At 45.6% G+C, this 23270-nt stretch overlaps 1 protein-coding gene across 1 annotated transcript; it reads right to left on the reverse strand.

Moving 5' to 3' along the window:
• Positions 1-431: 431 nt before the first annotated feature.
• Positions 432-23115, reverse strand: LOC130387148 (uncharacterized). Its single transcript, XM_056596144.1, has 53 exons — positions 22354-23115; positions 22200-22223; positions 21857-21937; positions 21017-21085; positions 20611-20655; positions 20440-20496; positions 20250-20321; positions 19555-19605; positions 18880-18960; positions 18197-18268; positions 17939-17986; positions 17751-17816; positions 17277-17342; positions 16648-16719; positions 16289-16366; positions 15944-16003; positions 14843-14905; positions 13873-13935; positions 13704-13751; positions 13547-13606; positions 13329-13397; positions 12684-12761; positions 12432-12491; positions 12263-12328; positions 11815-11880; positions 11612-11683; positions 11080-11148; positions 10688-10753; positions 10540-10605; positions 10310-10381; positions 10148-10216; positions 9773-9838; positions 9387-9452; positions 9215-9280; positions 9046-9117; positions 8860-8928; positions 8542-8610; positions 8252-8320; positions 8069-8122; positions 7901-7972; positions 7418-7477; positions 7246-7305; positions 6773-6832; positions 6397-6471; positions 6094-6138; positions 5689-5754; positions 5005-5076; positions 4806-4845; positions 4650-4701; positions 3794-4208; positions 2736-3384; positions 1845-2417; positions 432-502 (listed from the first exon to the last, which is right to left on the reverse strand). Exons 1-53 carry the CDS (start codon positions 22405-22407, stop codon positions 432-434), a joined length of 4824 nt encoding a protein of 1607 aa, XP_056452119.1. The 5' UTR covers positions 22408-23115.
• Between the last annotated feature and the right edge of the window lie 155 nt (positions 23116-23270).

A 23270-nucleotide genomic window follows, 5' to 3' on the forward strand; every position in this document is an offset into this window, starting at 1 on the left:
TGAAGACTTTGGTTAGGGGACTTTCCTATTTCAACTCTGCCTTTATTTTCTCTTACGCATCTATTTAATTTTAGTACTTCATTTTATTGTTCATTTTATTTGATGACGATGTTTTTTATGGGAGGCGTTTTGAGTCTGCCTCATGTATTAAAAGTGGTATATAAATAAGGAGGAAGGCCGAGCTCTCTGAGTGGCCAACGACGTGCGTCGCGACGCACGTCGTTGGCCACTCAGAGAGCGTCCCTTTCCTTCTTCTGTGACACTACGGGAAAGTATGTGAAGGAAATCAAGTCAGTCGACCAGCCGATTCTGAACGAACTCGTATTCGAGATGGACGTGTTCTAACGCATTTTGGCCACTCAGAGAGCTCGGGCCTACTGTAAACGGCCTTGCCGTTAGGATACCACAGGCAGGGTATCGCACGAGTACCTCTACATGGCCAGCAGGCGGCTGTGGGTTTCTCTGCGGGAGCCCAGCGAGATGTGGAACATCTTGCGGTCTGCTTGCATTCGAAGACCGTGGACAGCATTAACAGGAGTCAAGCTCGTCATCATTTGTTTGGGTGGCAACTTGTCAACTAGTTAACAGGATGTATGGTAACTAAGCAAACTAATGCATTCATTTCTTGGAGCTTTTACAAAATAGTGGCTTAATAAAGTCATTATAACACCAACTTCCAAGAGGCTGTGTTCTAGGTCCAATATTTCAATAGGGTTAATTCCACCGAAGAACCACATCCAAGGGTTGAGATAAACGATTTATTATTAAGAATTGATACAAATACACAGAAAATCCCACGAAACGACATAACATAAGTACACACGGTAAACAATCGCTGAGGCAGTACAGTTGGAGTAGATACAATTCCTTCGGTAGAAATCTTCTTCGGAAACACATTTTGTAGTTAAGGCACATGTAATAATCTTAATTTGATCCACAAACAATAAATACTGTCTTACAAGAGACCACCCTGAGCTATTACAGATAATAAAGTTTAGACCCCAGAAGCACCAGAAAATATATGACAAAAACCATCTGTTCATCTGTTCGTACGTTCATCTGTTCGTACGTTAATCCGTTCATACGTTCATATGTTCATACGTTCATCAGTTCACACGTTAATCTGTTCATACGTTCATCTGTTCATCTGTTCATACGTTCATCTACTCATCTGTTCATCCGTTCATACGTTCATCTGTTCATACGTTCATCTGTTCATCTGTTCACCCGTTCATCTGTTCATATGTTCAGTCCATCTGACAGGGTGGCGTTGGCACGGGAACGAGAGCCTCGTCGCGATGGCTCCCTGGTACTCCCCGCCCTCGGGACCTCCCCCCCCCCGTCCTCTCCCCTCCCCTCTCCTCCCCCCCGGCTCCCCCCACTCCTCTCGCTCTTGGTCCGGCTCCCCCGCTTCCCCCTCTGGCTCCCCCCTCCCCCTCCCTCCCCCCCTCCCCCTCCCGCGTCCAGATCCAGCGCACAGTGCCACAGCGTCGTCCTGGGCGACGGTGTCTCCTCGTCCTCCCGGCTCCTCTCCGACTCCCTCCTCCTCACCTCCCCCCTCTCCCCCCCCGGCCCCGTCTCCCCCCCCCCCGCCGTCGGGCCGCCGTCTCGTCGTTGGCTTCCGTCTCCCCGGGGCTGCGGGGGGCCCTCTCTGGCCTCCGGTCCGGGGCCCCTGGCTCGGTCCCTCTCGCTCCGACCCCCGCTGTGGGTGCTGCTGCTGCTCACGTGTCTGCTGTGGGCGCCGCTTTGTGTACCAGTGTGTGTGTCGGTGTGTGCGCTGCTGCTGCTGTTGTGTCTGTGATGTGTGCTGCTGCTGCTGCGTCTGCTCCCGTGTGTGCTGCCACCCCTCTCCGCCACGCTCTCCTTCGGCGCCGCGCTGAGCTTCTCCTCACTCCTCTCCGCCTGACGCTCACCTTCCGGTCCGCTCTTTACTTCCGGTCCGCTCTTTACTTCCGGGTCGCTCTTTACTTCCGGTCCGCTATTTACTTCCGGTCCGCTATTTACTTCCGGTCCGCTCTTTACTTCCGGTCCGGTCTTTACTTCCGGTCCGCTCTTTACTTCCGGTCCGCTCTTTGCCTCCGTCCCGCCCCCTCGTCTCAGGCCCCCCAGCCATTTCCCGATGCCGTCCCTCTCCTTCTTCTCGCCCTTGCCCTTCCCGTGGTCCCCCGTCGCCCTCTCCGCTGTGTCCCCTCCGGTGGCGTGCTCCCTCTGGGTCGTGGCTCTGTTCTCCGCCTCCTTCGCCTTCTTTCCTCCCGGCGGCTCCTTCTGACTGCCCGGCGCGGTCGCGCTCTCCGCCTCGGTGCTCTCCCTCTTCCGCTCCCGCTCGCTCTGGGCCTTGGTCCCCTTCGCCGACCTGCTGCTGTCGTTCACCTCCTCCTTCTCCTTCTTGTTCTTCTCCTGCTGCTCCCCTCCGCTCCCTGCCTCTACCTTCTCCTTCTCCCCCTCCTCGTCTCTCTTCTCCTCCTCCTTGCCTCGCCCTGCTGGGACCAGCTCCTCCTTCGCTTTGATTCCCGCCTTCTCCTTTTTCTCCTTCTCCTTCTCCTTCCGCTCCTTCTCCCGCTGCGCCCTGTCCTTCTCCTCCTTCTCCTTCTTCTCCCTCTGCGCCCTCTCCTTCAGCTCCTTCTCCTTCAGCTCCTTCTCCTTCAGCTCCTTCTCCCGCTGCGCCCTGTCCCTCTCCTCTTTCTCCTTCTTCTCCCTCTGCACCCTCTCCTTCTCCTCCCTCTCCTTCAGCTCCTTCTCCTTCTGCTCCTTCTCCCTGCGCGCCCTCTCCTTCTCCTCCTTCTCCTTCTGCTCCTTCTCCCTCTGCGCCCTCTCCCTCTGCTCCTTCTCCTCCAGCGCCCTCTTGTCCAGCTTCTCCTCCATGACGTCCAGCTCCTCGTACATCTGGGCCAGCTTGGCGGGGTCCGACTCCAGCTCGTCGGCGCTCTCCTCCTCGTCCACCTCCTCCTCCACCTCCAGGATCTCCTCCACCTCCTCCAGCTCGATGCCGTCCATGGTCTTCTGCAGCTGCGACTTCACCTTGTTCAGCTCCAGGAGGCCCGCCTGCAGCTCCGTGCACACCTCCCGGATCTTCTTGGCGAACTTGGTCTTGGCGCCCTTGCGCAGCTCGTGCGAGTCCTTGGCCAGGAAGAAGACGTCCAGCGCCAGGAAGAGCGCCGACATGACGCCCGTGGTGACGCTGATGGCCTGCGCCGCCTTGGCCGCGCCCCCGGCCGCGCCCAGAATCTGCACGGTGCTGATGAGCTCGTTGGTCTTGATCACCAGGGCCTTGCCCGCGCGCCCGCCCTCCTTGATGACGTGCTTGATGTTGTGGTTCAGCGCCTTCTTGGCGGCGCTCTGGGAGTACTTCTCGAAGTCCCACTCCTGCAGGGTCACCATGCCTTCCTATGGGGGGGGGGGGGGGGGGGGAGGGTTAACACTGGAGGAGGGGCCTTCAATATGTTTGTGTGGTCTGATACTAATCTTGCTAATATTCAAAGTTATAAATCCTCTCTCTCAAAAAATATTCTCAAAAGTATTTCTGGGGATTTTGGGAAGGATAGATATTCATTGTATTTAATTCTCTCTCTAAGATGCAGATGTAGTTCTTCTGCATGAAGATTGCTCTCTCTCTCTCTCTCTCTCTCTCTCTCTCTCTCTCTCTCTCTCTCTCTCTCTCTCTCTCTCTCTCTCTCTCTCTCTCTCTCTCTCTCTCTCTCTCTCTCTCTCTCTCTCTCTCTCTCTCTCTCTCTCTCTCTCTCTCTCTCTCTCTCTCTCTCTCTCTCTCTCTCTCTCCTCTCCCCCCTCCCTTTACCTGCACAAAGGCCAGGCACTCGCTGATGTCCTCCATCTCGTCCTGGTACCCCTGGATCATCTTCTCCACCTTCTTGCGGTCCATGTTGGAGTGCACGGCGTCCGTGATGTTGGCCGACGCCGAGGCGATGCTTCCCGCCGTGGCCACGCTGATGCCCACCGCCGTCACGATGATGGACGCGCCGAAGGTGAACGGCGCCAGGATGAGCCCGGTGATGGTGGCCACGCTGCCCACCACGCTGGCCACGCCCCCGCCCACCGCCGCCGACACGGTGCGCTTGTGGAACTGGTCGGCGGCGTCCGCCTGGGCCAGCAGCTCCAGGATGCGCTGCTGCAGCGACGCCCCGCGCTGGTTGAAGATACGCACGAAGAGCCGGGCGGCCATGAACAGACGGTCGGCCGCCTGCTCCACAGCCCTGGAGGAGGGGAGGGGGAGAGGAGAGGGAGGGAGGGAGGGAGGGGGCGGGGGAGGGAGAGACAGAGACAGAGACAGAGAGACAGAGAGACAGAGAGACAGAGAGACAGAGAGAGAGAGAGAGAGAGAGAGACAGAGAGAGAGAGACAGATAAAGAGACACAGATAAAGAGAGAGAGTGGAGAGAGAAGAAAGGGGTTCAAGTTTAGAGAGGTACTGTAGGTGAGATATTAATAGCTGTCATTGGGTTGAAATTCCGTCCTATATTAGCAAGGGAAATGCTCTGAGAGGATATCTGTGCTGGTTGACGTCTTCCTCTGTTATTGAGCCAGTCTAGATTTCAGTCCCATCAGGGTAAACACTTTGACCTTATGAATATAAATAATCTTTTCATGTTCGATACATGTGGAGAAAGGAGACACTTCCAAGTACAATCTACTCACCGTTCCTCATCTTCCTCCTGAAAGTTTGATGTCTCGTTCCATTCTGCCCAACCTGGCAACCCACAAAGGAATGGTCAACAAACAGAAGAGATAAAAAACCTGCTAGTACACTCCATAGTACACGATACATATCGTAGAAAGCTTCCGCTGTCGCACCTACGACCCCGTTCCACCACTCCATCAGCTCATCGCTCTCCTGAGGATGAAACACACTTCCCGGTTTAGGAACGGACACAGAGAAAAATCAAGTGTAGCGCACACACACACACACACACACACACACACACACACACACACACACACACACACACACACACACACACACACACACACACACACACACACACACCCCTACCTCAGCATCGCGGTTGTTTTCCTCAGTGGGGTAGGCTGCCATCTCCACATTCTGGATCTCGACTGAGTCCTCCTGTTAAAAACAAGCACACACACTTTTAAAGTGGCACATATGTTAGTGCAAACTTCTTCCCACTCCTTTTCGAACATGTTACAATTATCAAGTATTTGTCAATCAGGTAATTAATAATGCTTTCTATTTTGTGTGACATCATTATTTTCTGTATGATATTTCTGTTTTTCTTTTACACGTTCAAAATACATTTTCAATCAATCAATATGTTAGGGATAATGCACACCGGTCATTATCGTTAAAATAATACCCAAAAAGGGTGAGAAAGGACTTTAATGACCCCTCAAGGTTCTTCTAATGATGATGACGATAATGACCAGCTCACTGTACATTATCCAACCTTTTGCCACAAAATATAACAATAAAACATAATTTCATCGGTCAAATAATCATTTTACTGCTTTCTCTGAACAAAAATAATCAGATTCTACGGTTGTAAGTACATGAAGCAGTGTTCTTTCGTTCAGAAACATACTGTATAATACCGATGTGACCAATCAGACTTGAGTATTCAGCAAAGCTGCGTACTAACGTGTGTTATGATGAAGTGAGTGTGTGTGTGCGTGTGCGTGTGTGTGTGCGTGGGGGGGGGGGGGGGGTCTTCTGGCTCACCTGGAAGGGGGTAATCTCCCTCATCTCCACACTCTCTTCCTCCATCAGAGGGAGCAGGTCGGAGCTCTAGAGGACACAGGGAGGCGCACTGATTGGCTGGAGGTGAGATTTAAAACGCCTCTCTCTATCTCTCATTGGGCGAGAGGTCTGCCCGTCACAGAGCGACCTGGGTCAGTTGTTAGTGCAACTCTCCTCGGATAAAAACGTCACACAAACTAATTACCACTAACTTACAATGTGGTACATTAATTAACGTGCCGTTCAGTATGAATATCTGAGAGTTTAAATGAAAAGAATATGAAAGCAATGAAATTCAAAAAAAGTTATGGAAATTAAATTAAACTGAGCTGTAAGCGATTCAAACTAATTGGTATGCGGCATCAATACCTGGGCAGAGAAAATTACCTTTGCAGTTCTTGGAAGAGTCCGTTTGACTCTGAATGACACGACCTGAGGCAGAAAGAGACCACAGGAGAATCTAAGAATTGTTGTGCCTTGCGTTCAATCATTTTAAAAACAATAGACCAACAAAAACAAGACGAAAATGAAGTTTGAATAAAATACAGCAAAAATTTGAACTTAAGCCTTAATTTGCGTCTTCGAGGGGCTGTGGCATGTGATAACCCCCATCACATCTGGCAGTACGTACGTAGTACAAACACTTTGAGCTTTAATTAATTGAAAGATAGGCGATAACTGAAAGCGCACCCGTTTCTTCCTGATGATGGTCTTTCTGCGTTTAAGCCCTCTACCGCCCCCTAGTGGTCTGGGCTCGTCATCGTCCTGAAAACCAAAGAGGGTAAAGTGCTTGATCAGAATTTGCTCTCAAGCTACATGTTCCCTATTGGTAATTTGTAGATGGTACTGAAGCATATTTAAAGTAAATGGGTTTAATTAGACATTATATGACTGTACTTCATGTTTCTTAATTTGAATACATAAATTATTTGTTTTGCATAGGCCTTACAAGCTAAGTTAAAAGGGAGAAGCAACCACAACTTCCCATCATTATGATGATTATAACATGATAAGACCTTATCGTGTTTCTTCATGGGGGAATTGCAGAGGGTGCGTGCGTGCCTACCTGTTGTTCAACTGCTTTTGGGGCCTTCTTGAACATCCCACCAAAAGCTCTCATCCTCTCCTGAGTAAAAGGGGGCACACACACACACACACACACACACACACACACACACACACACACACACACACACACACACACACACACACACACACACACACACACACACACACACACACACACACACACACACACACAAAAACCAAGGAAGGAAATTAAAACATACAGTATTCTAAACAGCACCTTATATTTAACATTTAATTGATTTAGTAGTTCAGTTTATTTATCTACTTTATTTTAAGTATATTTTGTGTGAAGGGAACTTGCAAATTAAGAATTTCATTGCCCAGTGCAAACTATGTTTCCATTGTGTATATGACAACAAACGATCTTGTATCTTGTATACATTTGTGAGAAAGATTTTGCTAAAAATAATACATTAAAAAAGGGTTCATGTTAACTGACTCAAAGCTTACTTTTGTGGTGGAAACCTCGTTCAGACTGTCATTGCTGGCGGACAGTAAAGTCTTCGTATCCTATGAAATGAAGAGAAAGACACTCGTTGGTGGATTGTGACCCGTTGGCTGGGCTACACCCGCTTGAGGCCCCCGCCGGCCGGGGCAGCGTCCGTCGGCAAGTAGGGCTCACCTTCACTGCCAGACTTTCATCGTCACTCTCGCCAAGTTCATTTGTGTTTTGGAGCGGGTCCTGTGAAACATTTACATTTAGGGCCTTTAGCAGACGCTTTTATCCAAAGCCACTTACAAAAAGCACATTTGTCATGAGAAGTGAAACAATATATCGCTGTCGGTACAGTAAGGATGTTCATAGAACCAAGTACAAGTACTAACAATCACTACTGCAGATGCTACACAATTAAGTACTATGAATAAATACAATGCAAGTGCCAGGAGGTACAACATACACTGGTGGGCGGGGGGGACTGGATGTAAAAAGAACGTGCACGTCTGCGTTATTTGGTTCACATCACGCAGTAAGGGTTTTAAAAAGCGGCATGTCGGAAGATAAATCGTGTTCAAACCGGCAAAAGTCAGACTTCCCCTTTGTGTTTCTAATGTCAGGTGACCAAATGAAGAGGCCAGCGTAGAGTGAAGCTGTGGTTATTATCACCTTGGCGACCAGGGAACGTGGAGCTGGTTTGGGGGAGCGTTTGAACATGCCAGAGATCCCGCCCATTTTCTCCTGCAACATATCGTGTGAGTATTAAATACATAGTATAAAAAAGATTAACCATCGAGTCAAACGCAAACACAAAAGTTTGTGATTATAGGAAGGTACCTTGGCTGTTTCTGAAAGTTCATCACCACTGACGGATAATCTTCCTTCAATATCCTGCACACAACAGAGAGAATTAAAGCTGGTATCGATTACACACACACACACACACACACACACACACACACACACACACACACAGTGAAGTGATATTCTCACTGTGAAGTTAAAGATAAGAGGGCATACCTCGTCAGCTGTAGACCCTTCCAAGGCTTTTGCTGGCTTCTTAAAAATGCCACTGAAAATACTTTTCTCCTGGAAGACATGTAAACACAGTGTACAATGACAACGAGAACCTATACACAGAGTTGTTGTGTTGCAAGAGTCTCGCACTTGCAGACTAGGTTTGTGTACTTGTAAAATAGGGTGTGAGAAGTAGAAAAACATCCGAGCTTGTGTTTCATAGTAAATAAAAGACAACAAAGTAAAGAGGATAATAGGCAACGATGAACACTGGTTAATAGACTCGTACTCACTTCATTGTCATTCAGGTTGTCGATGCTGGCGGACCTTTTGAACAAACCGGAAAGACCTCCTTTCTTCTCCTGAGAGACGGTGTGATTGTTTAATTTAACTACGTCATAAAACAAGAACCCTTTGTTGTGCATATTAGAGCGGCTTCCCACAATCAACCTCAAACTACAACGCCCAGAGTTCACATGATGTAGGGACCAGTTAAGCCTTAAAGCCAGTCAGAGGTGCATATCAAACATACTGTCAACCTTCCAAATCGGCCAACATAATTGCTCTGCATAATTACGAAATTAAAATAATGTGTTTTGTTCTTTACACACCTTTTGATTAGTGGTCTCAGAGAGATTTTCACAGCTAGAAGATTTTTCTTCTTCATGCTGGTTGGACCCCTGAATTAGAACCAGCAATGAATATCTAATCATCTCAATCACATTTCATTTAAAGAACAGTTTCAACAAGTCAAAAGTAGTTCAGGGTTCTCATTTAAACAGCGTTCTCCTCATTACCTCTCTATCTGAGCTTTCCTCTTGCGTTGGCTTCTGGGGCTTCTTAAAGATACCGCCAAAGATGTGTTTCTCCTGGTGACCAACACGGTGTAAACTAACCGTTTCGATTTGTGTCTTCATCAACACTGACCTTTTAAACGTTTTATAGTGAATTTGTTGTTTGTCTCACCTTGGCAGCGTTCCCCTCAGACAGACGGTCATCGCTGGCGGTGATTTCCTTTGCGCCATCTTTCTCCTGAATCATAAACGGCACCAAGGACCAATGAGAGCACCGTGTGCGGTTTATAGTTTAGACTCTTCAAACTCTGCGTGTTCCGCTGCATTGCGATACACAGCCTTACCTCTGTGTCGTCGCCGGTGGCCTTGGGGGTCTTCTTGAGAAGTCCACCAAACAGTCCTCCTTTCTCCTGGTGGAGAAAGACGGGGGACATACTCAAGAAGCAGCTTGCATGCTAGCCGTGCTTGTTATCATGTTGTTTTTTTAATGACAACCACTTCCATCTGTGCTAGTTACTCTTAAAAAAACAGACTGTGTCTCCATTGTTTTTTTTCCTCTGGTTGAATTGTACTCGATTACATTGACTATTGAAGTTAATGTATAGATCATATGGTTCATGGTATCTCATGCTCTAAGATAGAGACAGTAGAGGGACGTAGAGGGGAGAGAAGGAACACATGGAGACAGAGCAGCAGAGTAGAGGACACTCTGGACCGGATCCACACTGACCTCCTGGTCGAGGTTGTCCATGCTGGCCGTCCTTTTGAATAATCCGGAAAATCCTGGTTTCTTCTCCTGAACGGGTTTGACTTAATGGATTACTATTATCACAACTTCAACACTACATGACAACATCAACATTATTACATTTTAATTTTTAACTACAAAGAATTCTGCACTATTAAAGGTTTTGACTGTTAGTATGACTATTTCTGCTGGTTAGATATATCAGTTTTCTTCTCAGCTGAGCTGATGATGTTCATCTGAAAGAAAGTTCTTCTTAAATAGGTCAAATTTCATACGTTTGCCAATTATAAATAGTTTTTCCCTCCACCAATAACAAATATTTATTTTGTTTTTAACAAAAATCTAAACCCAAAGCACCTTCTGAGTCGAGGTCTCAGAGAGATTCTCACAGCTAGCCGAGAGGTCTTCTTCAGGCTGGTTCGACCCCTGAACGTGAAGCACAAATTCATGTCATCCATCTTCATCTCAATCACAGTCGATCCTTAATACAGTCTTCCCAACCAGCGTCCTCATCTTTACCTCTCTATCGGAGCTGTCCTCTTGCGTTGGCTTTTGGGGCTTCTTAAAGATACCGCCAAAGATGCTTTTCTCCTGATAAACCACCAATGGAAAACTAACCGTTACGATTTTTGATTTCATGAACAGTGACTTTTTAAAACCATTGAAGTGAGTTTGTTGAGTGGTCAGTTTTGTACTCTGTTATTTAAAGCTGCACTATTCTAGAACACCTCTACAGTTCCCCAACTCACCTTTGCGGGGCGACCCTCAGACAGACTGTCATTGCTGCCGGTGATTTCCTTATCGCTGTCTTTCTCCTGATAGATACACAGCACAAATAAGCAACGTGTGGAGTTTAGAGTTTAGACTTTGACCCGGCGTTGGAACCCCCAGCCTCACCTCTGTGTCGTCACCGGTGGCTCTGGGGGTCTTCTTGAGAAACCCACCAAACAGTCCTCCCTTCTCCTGGTGGACAAAGACAGGGGAAATACTAATGAAGTAGCTTGCATGCTAGTAGGGGAAATACTAACGAAGTAGCTTGCATGCTAGTAGGGGACATGCTATTTGTTTTTCTGATGGTTTACATTTTTTTTGGGTAAACCATCAGTTTTTCTTATCAATTGAGTTGGTGTTGTACATCAAACGAAAGAATGTCCTTCTTAACGGGGAAAATGTCATACATACATACTGTACATCAACTGTTAATTGTTTCATATAAATGGTCTCCCCAACAATGACCATAATTCAGAGACAACAAGTGTCGTACATTGTTTAACAGTGTATCAAAGTACCTTCTGAGTTGTTGTCTCAGAGAGATCTTTGAAGATAGCCGAGAAGTCATCTTCAGGCGGGTTCGACTCCTGAAATTAATCACCAATCTCTTATTCATCTCAATCAAAGTTGATTCATACAACTGGTTTTTTCGTAACACTTTATAATAACGTTCCATCATAACTCACGATAAGCCTTTAGATTATGATTCATTTAGCATTAACAAAACATCACGATACATTTGTAGATGGTTAATAAGTGCTATGTTAAAGGCACCCTGTTTTACCAGGTGTTGATTAGCTTTTTAAGCCATGTCGAAATCTACCCAGATTGTCTTGATGGATAGATCAACCCAATAGGCTGATCTATCATTCATCGTTGGTACGGTCCACTGTATAGACTATCACTGATTATTTATCCACAAATGTAATGTTTAGTTAATGACTACCTAAAGGCCTAAAGGCTTATAAATGACTTTTGACTGAGTGGTATTATAAAGTGTTCCAGGTTTGTTTAGAAAACCAAATAACAGCGTAATAACCACCTCTTTACCTCGTCATCGGAGCTCTCCTCTTGCGTCGTCTTCTGGGGCTTCTTAAAGATACCGCCAAAGATGTGTTTCTCCTGGTGAACAACAAGGTGTAAACTCATCATTAAGATTTGTGTTGGCATGAACAATGAGCGTGAACAATGTGAGATTTGAGCGGAATGTTCTTGAAGGAAGATAATCTCGATGATCTCTGAACACAACTCACCTTTACAGTGTTACCCTCAGAGAGATTGTCATGGCTGACCGGGAGTTTCTTGTCGACCTCTTTGTCCTAAAAGGCCCCATTAAAGATAAACAATGAAAGAAATGTTTAAAGGGGTGATATCAGGCCACCAGGCGTGAGTGTGAAAGGCCACCACATGCCGTTTAAAAATCTGCCATTTCCAGTTTTAGTGACATCGAAAGTGGGAGTTACAACTGGGATGTTTGATGATTAGATAAGCAACATTTGCCACAGTCCACTGGGTCGGCTGGTAGACTGGTGTATCCAGCACACATCCAGGTGGACAATACCACTTGTGATGTCACGAAAACACAGGAAAAGGCAGATTTTTCAAAACGGCTTGTAATGGCTTATCACACCGACACCTGCGGGCATGAAATCACCCCTTTAAAGTTTAGACTTTTCACAGCATTGGAGCATAAAGACTCGCCTCGGTGGCGTCTACGGTGGCTTTGGGAGTCTTCTTCAGAATTACACCAAACAAAGCTCCCTTTTCCTGATAGACAAATACAGGAAACATGCTAATTGAGGTGCTACGTCTGTGCAGAATAAAAATTGTCATGCAATTGTCAGGCATTTGGTTGCTTCTCTTGACTGACCTTGGTCTCTGATAAGCTCTCGTTGCTAGCCAGGAGATCACGGTTTGTTGACTCTTTATCCTACACATGAACACATCATCAATAAGTTAGACACAAGCAAAGGTTTTTGGCAGATTTTTCTTATGAGTAAGAATCAATGAGGCTCAAACTGTTGAAACGGTAGACCATAAGTAGACTATTGTTCAAGCAAATTCATTGTTCTCTTGGTATCGGTTTAATAGACAATAATGTGACCGAAGTAGACACTTTTACCTCCTCCGGTTGAGAAGCGTCTACTGGTTTGCTTTGGTTGGGTTTCCGGAACATTCCACTGAACGGTTTAGCTTTCTCCTACAACACAAATGTTTACACACATTCACACGTAATTAAGACATGATCTTAATCTACAATTTAAATTCCACTTTAAAACAAGGAGTAGTTCGCCTTAACGACAGTCACGACAAAAGGGTACAGCTGTAATGTCTAATATGTGTGTAATTGTAATGTAATCTTTTTATTGTATTTTATTTCAACATGCATTACTTATAAAACTGTAATCATTCTGGTTATTCATTTTTAATTAATCCGATTATCTTTTATTTCTTGCTTATTTATCTGTTATATGTTATGATATCCCCAGGGCCTCATTGTAAAATAGTCCTGAATAAAAAATATATATATATTAAATATTCTGGTTGAGGTTTTCGCTTTTCGGAATAGCTTCACTTGATTTCACACTGCTGACAAAACCAGGCCAAGTTCTGAATCATGGAGGAATCTTGTTCTGGACAAGATTCCTCCATGATTCCAGGCAGAGGCTCAAACAGCAGCTGACCGAAACTCAAACCAGTTTAATGTCGCTCCACCAGTCACGAGTAAATTCTCATCCAAGGATATTCCCGAAATGACATAACCCACCTTTGTCTTTTTGGTGTCAGACAGGCTGTCGTTGCTCTCTGAAAGCTCCTTCTGCCCAGCGAGACTCCCCTGAAACAGGAAGTGGTGGATGTTGCCCATTAAAGCGTCAAATATACAAACATTATCGCAGCGAGCACCACGGGTGGGTCACCCTGCACCACAACGCAGGAAATAATACACCTTTTGTGTTTTACGACACCTTGAAAGAAGCGTTTTACCATGCTATTTTCCGATAGACCTTCATTGCTTGCCGCCAGCTCATTCAGGGACTGTTCGTCCTGAGAAACAAATGATTTGGGAAGGAATCACAATGTTTATATGACAAATTTGTAACCTCAGATTAGCATCAAAACCTGTCCGATTTTGAATACTTACATGTTTAATCGATCTCTTGAACATTCCACTGAAAGCACCTCCTTTCTCCTGAGGTATATTAAGCAGGTGGTGACCGTTCATTTTAAAATGTTTTTATAGTTTAGCATATATAGGACACTACTGAGGGCATCATCCCCATTCGCTTATAGCTCTACAGACATGAACTCACCTTGGGTTGTTTCTGTTCAGAGAGACTGTCATTGGACAGCTCTCCCTGCCCGGACAGGTCTTCCTGAAATGGGAAGTAAACAATGCCAACGAAGCCACACTTCCCTTATAGAAACCACTCAGACAGAAAATGAAACAAAGATGAACCCACTCGCTTTAATTCCCCTTTTTTGGTGAATTACATTTGTGAGACGGCTTCTATAAACGGCTACGAAGTCATGCTTTTAATCATTAAGAGTTAATAAATTGATGTACATACTCAACCCGCACCACACACTAAATGAGGATTTTATAAAAATTGGTATGATTCAAAACTAGATATGATTGGGTCATCTTTGGAGAGTGGTGAGCAGACCGCCAGGCTGACGATACTAAACTATTCCCCTCCCCTGAAAGCAACCCGATTGCGACACGCGTCTCAGAATGTCTGGCAGACAGACATCAGCACTTGGACGAGCGCCGATCACCTGAAGCTCAACCTCGACATGACTCAGCTCCTTCTTGTGCCAGGGAAACACTGCCCTCACATGGACTTATCGGTCACTGTCGAGGACATTGCGGTATCTCCATCACCGGCCGCGAGGCCCGTCGGTGTGGTACGCGACAATCAGCTAGGCTGCACCGCCATCATCCCGTCCTACAGGTTTCCTCTCTACCACATCCGCAGGATGTGGTAGAGAGGAGGCCCTTTCTCAACAGGGATCTCTCCTCAACAGGCCCTTCCTCAACAGGGACCTGCTCAGCTCTTGCTTCCTTCTTTGTTGTAAACGGGGAATGGCTTAATCTAGCAATTGTTAGTGCTCTGCACTTGTTTCTATCAACATCCTTACTGTACCGAATACATATTGTCGTTTCTCTTTCTTCTGACAAATGCACATATTGTAAATCGCTTTGGATTAAAACGTGCCCTGAATGTATATGTTTATGAGACAGACATAGCAGGTGTGTCTCGTGTGGGTGGGACTTCCTACCTGGCTGTCCCTCGGTGCTTTGGGAATCTTTTTGAGGAGTCCACTGAACAGGTGGCCTTTCTCCTGGGAACACAATAATGCAGAACTGTCACCAAAAAAGGGATGTAGCTTGAAGGAACACAAAGGGTTGCTAGGGAGGGGAGGGATTTGTATAGTTCCTCCTTATGGCAGCAACCTTCGCAGGGCACGTAGACCAATACCACACAGACCAGTGCACATTAGCTTTAAAAAAACGAACGTGCACAGTAAACAAAATGATTATAACCCTAACCTTAAAGGAAGAACGTAGAACTCACTAGGCCAGGGATGGGCAACTTTCATGATAAAGAGGGCCACATTTTTCCTCATAACCATCGGAGGGCCACATGACTGCACACTTCAACTAAATGTGAGCTGAGAGAAGCTACACAATTTTGAATTTGGTAGATGATTTCCTGTATTCTGGTGCATTTTGGGGATTGCCACTACCTAAAAAATCCTCCAGAATCATAACCTATGTACGGTATGTTAATTGAACCAACATACATTCATTTCATGTTTTCCATGCTCAAACAGCCACATGAATGGTCAGTATTTGTATCAGTGCAAAGGGCTCACATACATCATCATTCAATGAAGTCAAAAAACTGAAAAACAGTGGCCCAACATTAAGTGCAACAACTCAATGAACTCAAACCCAACAAGCAGTTGTAGTAGTTGTAGTGGCGACTTAAGTGGATATCTTTAATGACTGATATTGCTTCTAAGCAAACTAGACGCATGGGTTTGCCTTCGAATTCTATGAATTCTTCTCATCTTTCTTGACCGAGTTTTCTGTAACTCGATCAATTATTATTATTCTTTTTTTTTTTTATTCTTTTTTTTTTTATGATGTGCAGGCCTGACTGAGTGAGGATGCGGGCCGCCAGTTGCATATCCCTGCACTAGGCATACTCATATTCGGAGCATGTATGAGTCAATTTGTCTCTAATTAATAAATTGATTCTGCTAGTCATCAGCAAATCCTCCTCACTATGTCCACTTGGAACAGGGAGGAGTCACTGTACAGGGGGTGCTAAGGGGTTTCCTTGGCAAACATGCAGGGGAGGCTTGTACACTTACCTTGTTTTCTGACAGACTGTCACTGCTGCCCGAGAGCTTACCCTGGAGCGAGTGTTCCTCCTGGGAGAAACACACACACACACACACACACACACACACACACACACACACACACACACACACACACACACACACACACACACACACACACACACACACACACACACACACACACACACACATCAAAACTCCTTGGATTGTTCCCGCAAGAAGCCATGAATGAAGTCCTTCCACAGCTGCCATATCTCTCTCATCTCCAACTTATACTTTTGGAACTTAACTCGCTTGATTGCACGCTAAAAAGGACCAGCTGTCTTCAGTGCATTGTGACAAAGGGTACATTACCCCATGTTGTGGCTGGCCGCTGTCAGATGACAGCTTAGGGTCCTTTTTGAACATCCCACTGAAGATGCTTCCTTTGTCCTGAAACACAGAGAGCGATTATCAATTCATAAGGACTCACAGGGAGGAGCCTGATTCATATCGGTCAGGGCAGTGGAAACAGTGAGGCAACAGTGGTACCCTTGTATCCTCCTACTTCCTGTGGGAATAAACATAGCTTTGGGTTAACCATGTTGACGAGATGCTGCGAACTTGGCTCTTGTTTGTAAAGGAGGAACTACCAACCAGACCAGCCACTTTGTTTGTCGGTAGAAAGGACAGGTACATTAGATAGAAGGACTGTAGAATGTGGACGGCCTTACCTTCGTGGTCTTGGCGGTCTCAGACAGACTGTCATTGCTGGCTGAAAGCTCGCTGGAGAGAGACTGCGTGTCCTGCAATGTTTCACACCAACACTAGAGTCAAGGTCCTTACAAGTAAAGTGATCGTAGCACCTTAAGCATTTTAATGTCTTAGGGAGTTTGGGATATGATCGATGGCAGTGGTTCCCAACCTTTGCCTTTAGGTGAACCACTACATTGTCATCGAGACCTTTTGTGTGCCACCTTGTATGCAAACAGTAAAACATCGATACAGACCCACGAAGTGGTTGAGCAGATAGGGCCAGGGAGACATTTATACATAAGTATGACCGCAAGGAGGCCAGTGTGTTAATAACTAATTGTTACATTTTTTGTTAACATTCATGATCTATTCATGTTCATTTATCTATATTCTTTTTTCCATCATTGTAAATCTGTCTATGTTAGGAATAAAATCCCACGTACCTGCAATTCCCTAGCAAATCCATGTTACGCAATTCAATAGAATATATAGAAAGTATAGTTTTTGATATGTTCATTGTGTAGAAAAACCCCATTACAACGTGTGTGCACGCACACGCACACATGCGCACGCACACACGCACACACACACACACACACACACACACCTTTGCCTCTGACGGCTTCGGGGTCTTCCGGAGGATTCCGCCGAAAATGCCCTTCTTTTCCTTTACCTGTCGACAACAAACTGCTTTTATCACTCGCACGACATCCGTTACACAACGGCAAGTGCCTTCAGCATAGAAGGCACTTCTCTATACTCAAAGGACTATTGTGTATAGTAAGGTAAAATTTAAACTCTCATTATTTACGATGTTAAAATGCATATCATACCTCCAGGTGTGAGTGTGATTAGCCATTACAAGCCGTTTTGAAAATCAGCCTCTTCTGACATCACAAGTGGGCATGTCAACATGTGAATGAAGGATAGATGAGCAACGTTTGCTACGGTCCGCTGGGTAGGCTGGTAGACTGATCTATCCAGCGCACATCTAGGTAGACACGCCGGCTAATCACACTCACACCTGGTGGTATAATAGTATAATGTCACCTTTAACCTTTCTATTGCATCTCAGGCTCACCTTTGGGTTGTTTTCAGACAGACTGTCATTGCTCTCCGAAACCTCCTTGGCAACACCAAGATTTTCCTGCAACGGTAAATTCTGTCATTATTAACCCATTAGAGGACACCGGAGCTAAATACATGAAATCACTGCAATGCAATGTAGCGCTGCAACACATGCATTCCCCCATCAGCGGTGGAACCTACAGGGGAGACGATGTCCTCGTCAGCAGGCTCTGCATCTGCTGCACTGACCTGGCAAAGTAGAGAAGAGGAAAGCATTTTAGATTGATTGGTTGAAAAAATAGATTAGAGGAGATGGGTCTGGGGATTTGGGTGACACTGCAGTAAGAAGAGCAGAGTGAAGAACAAAGGAAAGCAAGAAAGAAAGAGAGAGAAAGACCGAGAAAGAGACATTATGGAGAGAGAAGAGAAGGAGATCGTATGGAACAAAGCATTGGTTACCGTTAATGATGGAGATGGCGAGGTGTCTTTAGTTTTTTTCCGGAATATGCCAGACAGGATATTTCCTTTTTCCTTGTTGTGAAGAAAACAGAATAAAAGTAATTCTTATTCACAGACTCTGACGAAAATCAATTTGAATATCTACATTTCTGAGCGTGATCTTGGATGCAGTGCCGGTTCTAGACACATTTTACTAGGGGGGGGGGGGGCAAGGAGGGGCCAGTGTTTAACCAGAGGGGCACAAAAAAAAGGGCTAAAACTTATATTTAAAGACTTTATTTTACTTTAAAATCAAATATTTAATTTGTTTAGAGTTTATAACTTCCCCAATCTGTTTTTTTCTGTCAAACTATCTTAAATGAATTGAGCTTATGCCCTAAATCACAAAAATCATCTAAACATTTGTTTTGTACAAGCGAGCAAAGAGTAGTCGCTACAGGCGCACAGGCCCACGTAGGCCCCCCGTGTAGAACCGCCATTGCGGTAAACTAGTCTGTGTAGTACACATGTGTTTGTGTGTGTGCGTGTGTACGTGCCGACCCGTCACGAGACTTCATTTCAGTTAGCTCTTTGAAGTCTCGGCTCCTGTCTGCTTAAGCCGTACTTTCTATCTGTATGGTTCTTGGATGGCAAAAAGAAAAAAACAAAGAGAATGAATCACATGTAATCAACCAAATACTTACAGGCTTGGGATCTGTGTGCTTCTCAGGCCGGTGGCTCTCAGAAGACTGCTCCTCTTCTGATGTTGCTTCGTCGCTGGAATACTAATGAGTTCCAGAAGAATTTCAGTGTTATCTCACCACACTTATCCGCCCATTGGGTTCTACCATATTGAGTACTAGTCATTTTAGCATCCTGCCACCGCTAGTGAAAATAGGTCCATATGCCCTCAGTGAGCAGATGGGGGTTAGGTCCCCCCCCCCCCCCCCCAAAGGATTCCCATAGGTAAGCCGTGGACTAGGGGATGGAGCCGGGAACCTCTCGGCCACAACACTCTCTGTCCCCTTAGAGAGCAGTTAGTGGCTTGAAGGCGAACCTTCGCGCTCTGCTATTTTTAATTCAACTCAAGAGTACCGCAAGGGAAATAATTGCAGATATTCTGGACAATTTAAATCTTTGTTCCTGGTCGGACCAAAGCAGAACCCTAACCCCCAACCACTGAGCAGCACCCTCATATCGTTGACGTTTATCATTTTTGAATATAGCTGAGAGCGTGATGGTTCCTCTTTAATCAGCTACAGGGCTGACGGCTTTGAAACCAAGTGGAAACCCAATGCAAACAGCAAGTGGTGGGTTCAAAGAGGGTCCACCACCAGTAGCTTCTAACCCTTTTCAGATCATCAGAAATGGTTCTGTACCTGCATAGATAGCTCTACGTGAAAACCCTTCAATGTTTCCATAAAGGAACTCTGTGAATCATAAAAGCAGATCAGACACACATACAAACATACAAACACGTCTTTTTCCTACCAACTGCTACTTCTTACCGCTGGTAATGACAACTTCCGGTTTTCAAACGACTAGCGCGTGTGTGCGTGTGTGCGTGTGTTTGTGTGTTGCAGTGAATAAATATCCTTAAAAAGTAAAATAGAGAAGTATATTTTGAGTATGTATTTGCGACGTGGAAAACAGTTTTTGTACCCCTTATTATTCTCAGACTGTTCATTTCTGCCAAACCGCTTCAGCATGTTTCAAAAACGTTCTGTTTTTGTATCATGTCGCTTTGAGGCCCCCCCGCCCGAGACGCCCAGTCTGCTGTGATTAGTCGAACGCTTTACGCGTCTGTCGGCAAATTCGCACCCATGAGAAGTTGTAAACACTTTGGGGAGCCGGGAGGCGCGGCTTCTGCGCTTCAGCACCGCCCACTGCACCGTCCGACGTCACACTATTACGGAAGTTACGTTTAGGCGCAAATAACTGTTGTATAACGAACGTTAAATTACAGTCCGAAGCAATGGGAAAGGTCGAAAAAAGCCTGACATCACCCCTTGAAATAACCTTTCTTCTACGGATACATGTACGTTTACAAAAAGACCAATACAAACAGACGTACCTGCTTCCCACTCTTCATGGAGGGGCCATCTTGGGTTTTATCTTGGGTCTCAGCGTTCTTACCCACGGTGCTCTGAGCAAAGCAGACCACCACAGACACTCAGTGACTCCCCCCTGACCATCTGGGGATCATTACTGCTATGGGAACACATGAAAAACAGATGTTGTGTTGGACGGAGGGAGCGGCTTACTGTAAAGGCAGGAGTCTTCTCCTTCTGGCTCTTTTGAAATGCTCCAAGTTGGGATCTCTGGAATTTATGAAAAGGACAACAACAAATGATAACATATCAAACTCAAGGGAAGCTATGGAGGGAGAAGAGGGTACACGGAAGACAAGCACCAAAGGAATCCTGTTTTTATACCTGTTTTGAGTCTTCTGTGGGGGCTTGGTCTGTTATCTTAGCTTCCTGAGAAGATGCACAGAGAGATGGCAGATAGGTAAGTTGCTCAGACACTGATCAGAGAACAAGTGCAAAATTTGTTGTGCCCTTTGAGATTGTAACTGTAATAAAGGGCTATCCAACTCAAATGTACTTGAATGCAAATTGACTTGACTTCAGATTGACGCGCGCGTGCGTGTGTGTGTGTGTCTGCTGTAAGTCTTTATGTGTGAATGTGGGCCATTATCCCAAGCATTCTTCATCCTAACCCCTATGAACAGATCATCCTTCACAACTGAAAAACGCAGCTAAAAAGGAACCATAACGACGACTCACAATACGTGAGTCGTATTGTGATTCAGAGTTTGAGTGTGTTGGGGTTTCGTACCCTCTCAGCCCGTCGGGGTGGAGCAACAGGTCTTCCTCCGGTCTCTGCCTGCACCGGGTTTCCATTACCCTGGTAGAAGGATTATATATAGTTTTATAGAATAATGTATTTAATTGTGTGTAAAGTTTATACTTTATTAATCTCAGAAGGGAAATAAAGGGATGAGAATGCGTATAGGTTAAAAAATACTGTTATTGACAGAGAGAAATTGTATGTTTTACTCTTGTCCTTTACACGGTAGTTAGTTACCGTTAGTTATGGAGTAGCACCCTTACGTGCCTCGCCTACAAGCAGACACAGAACATTGACTTATGATGTCTATGAACATAAATTATGGGCACCCTAATAGAGCCCCCAATAAATGCCATCACTGACAACGTGTTGTCCTTCACTCACACCCCAGAAGAACATCCAGCAGAAACCCTCGATGCCTCGCTCACCGTTGGCATCACAATAGGAAACCCTTTAGATGCTACATGCCACAGTCCTAACTCTACCTAACCCCATCTCTGAGGCCACGACCACATGATAGGTCGATATTTGACGGGGGCCAATATATTTCTGTGTCTTTTCAGACACAGGAAGAGGGCAGAACTGTGTGTCTGAATGGCCGATTGGGAAGCACTAATTGTATCCATCATGGAGCATGCCAAGATCAGCTCAGCAGTGAAAAATAGATGGGCTACAATTCTCCCAATGCTCTATACAACAAGATTGTCCACACACACACACACACACACACACACACACACACACACACACACACACACACACACACACACACACACACACACACACACACACACACACACACACACACACACACACACACACACACACCTGTTCCTTGGCCATCTCTATCCTCCGGATGAGCTGCTGGGTCCGGCCCGGTTCGGTTGGGGGGGGCGCGGGAGCATCCTGCTGAGAGGGGGGGTGAACCAACACATTAGAGAACGTTTACAACCCCCCCCCCCCCCCCCACACACACACACACACACACACACACACACACACACACACCCACCTCCACCACACAGCACTAGAGACATGGGTGCTTAGATGAATTAAAGATGGGAGTTTTGCGGTTTGTTTTGTGTTGCTGGATGGGATTCTGACATACTTCTGAATCACAGGAACACATTACTCCGATATGATCGATGTGTTCTGGTTATTATTACTGTACCTTGGGCTTTGGGGATGGTTTTGGCTAACGGGGAGGATAAGAGAACAAGTCAGTGTTTAAAAGAGCAGTTCCCCGTGGCCATATTATAATTATCAAACAAGATATATTGAAATGCATAATCGGGTCCACAAAAAGATAGCGTGCGTCCACTCACTGGCGGTGGTTTGGCAGTTTTTCTGACCTCTGGCTTCCTCATACACTGCTCCATATTAAACACCTCCTCAAATACCTGTTTATCCAGTAAAGAAGTCAGAAGTCATCAGAAAACACAAAGGGAAGTAGATTGGCTTTTGGCTGGCCCATAAAAACGGTTTCATGGCCACGTCAACAAAGGTTTTACCAAGTAATAAGGTCCATACATTATTTAAAATGACACTCAATCATTAAAAAATAAATGTCTCAAGTGGATGTCCACAAAAGGTACAGGATTGACAATGTGTGCAGGGAAACTAAGAGCAACTTAACCGACATTCTACGAAACGGATGACATTTTACCTCTCTGATTAAATCAGACTAATGTCCTGACTAGTGTTTGTTCTCGTACATTTTGTGATATTATCGTTCATAAAAACAGCTTCGTCGCTAAGCCGTTCTCAACACAACATGTTGCTGCGCACGCATCCGTGTATCTCCTAACAAATCGAACGCTCATCATCCCGAGATTCCCCAGAACAATCTTCTGTGCGCTTAAACAAAACTTTACAATCGCTCAAGATAAAATCAACACATATCCATCGACAGTCAAGAAAAATACAGCTGGCTCCAAATGAATAGCTAGTACTGTAAAATGTGTTATTTTTTTTACCTAGTTGCCGCAGGAGGAGAACATGAACCACATGCGAACTCTTTATGACTGTCTCCCTACAGGTAGTCTCCACCTGGGGACGGGGTGTGGCCCCGGGCCTGGTGAACAGTCGCACAACAGCTTATCCTGCATGTCTCTCTGACTCATGCTAGCCGGTTTCACAGCACAGGCGTCACAAACAATGACTTAACGTCCCTGTGTCCACGACTGTAATGAACCAGAGATATTGCTTCAAGAAGTGGACAAGAATTAGGCCAATGGTGGAT

This window comes from Gadus chalcogrammus, chromosome 8 (assembly GCF_026213295.1).
Source record: "Gadus chalcogrammus isolate NIFS_2021 chromosome 8, NIFS_Gcha_1.0, whole genome shotgun sequence".
Taxonomy (NCBI): Eukaryota; Metazoa; Chordata; class Actinopteri; order Gadiformes; family Gadidae; genus Gadus; species Gadus chalcogrammus.

Coding starts and splice junctions, on each gene's coding strand:
- LOC130387148 (XM_056596144.1), bottom strand. CDS start 22,407: ATGGAGCAGTGTATGAGGAAGCCAGAGGTCAGAAAAACTGCCAAACCA. Junction 6,472..6,772: donor CAAAAGCAGTTGAACAACAG/GTAGGCACGCAC, acceptor TTTGGTTTTCAG/GACGATGACGAGCCCAGACC. Junction 6,139..6,396: donor CCATCATCAGGAAGAAACGG/GTGCGCTTTCAG, acceptor TTTCTGCCTCAG/GTCGTGTCATTCAGAGTCAA.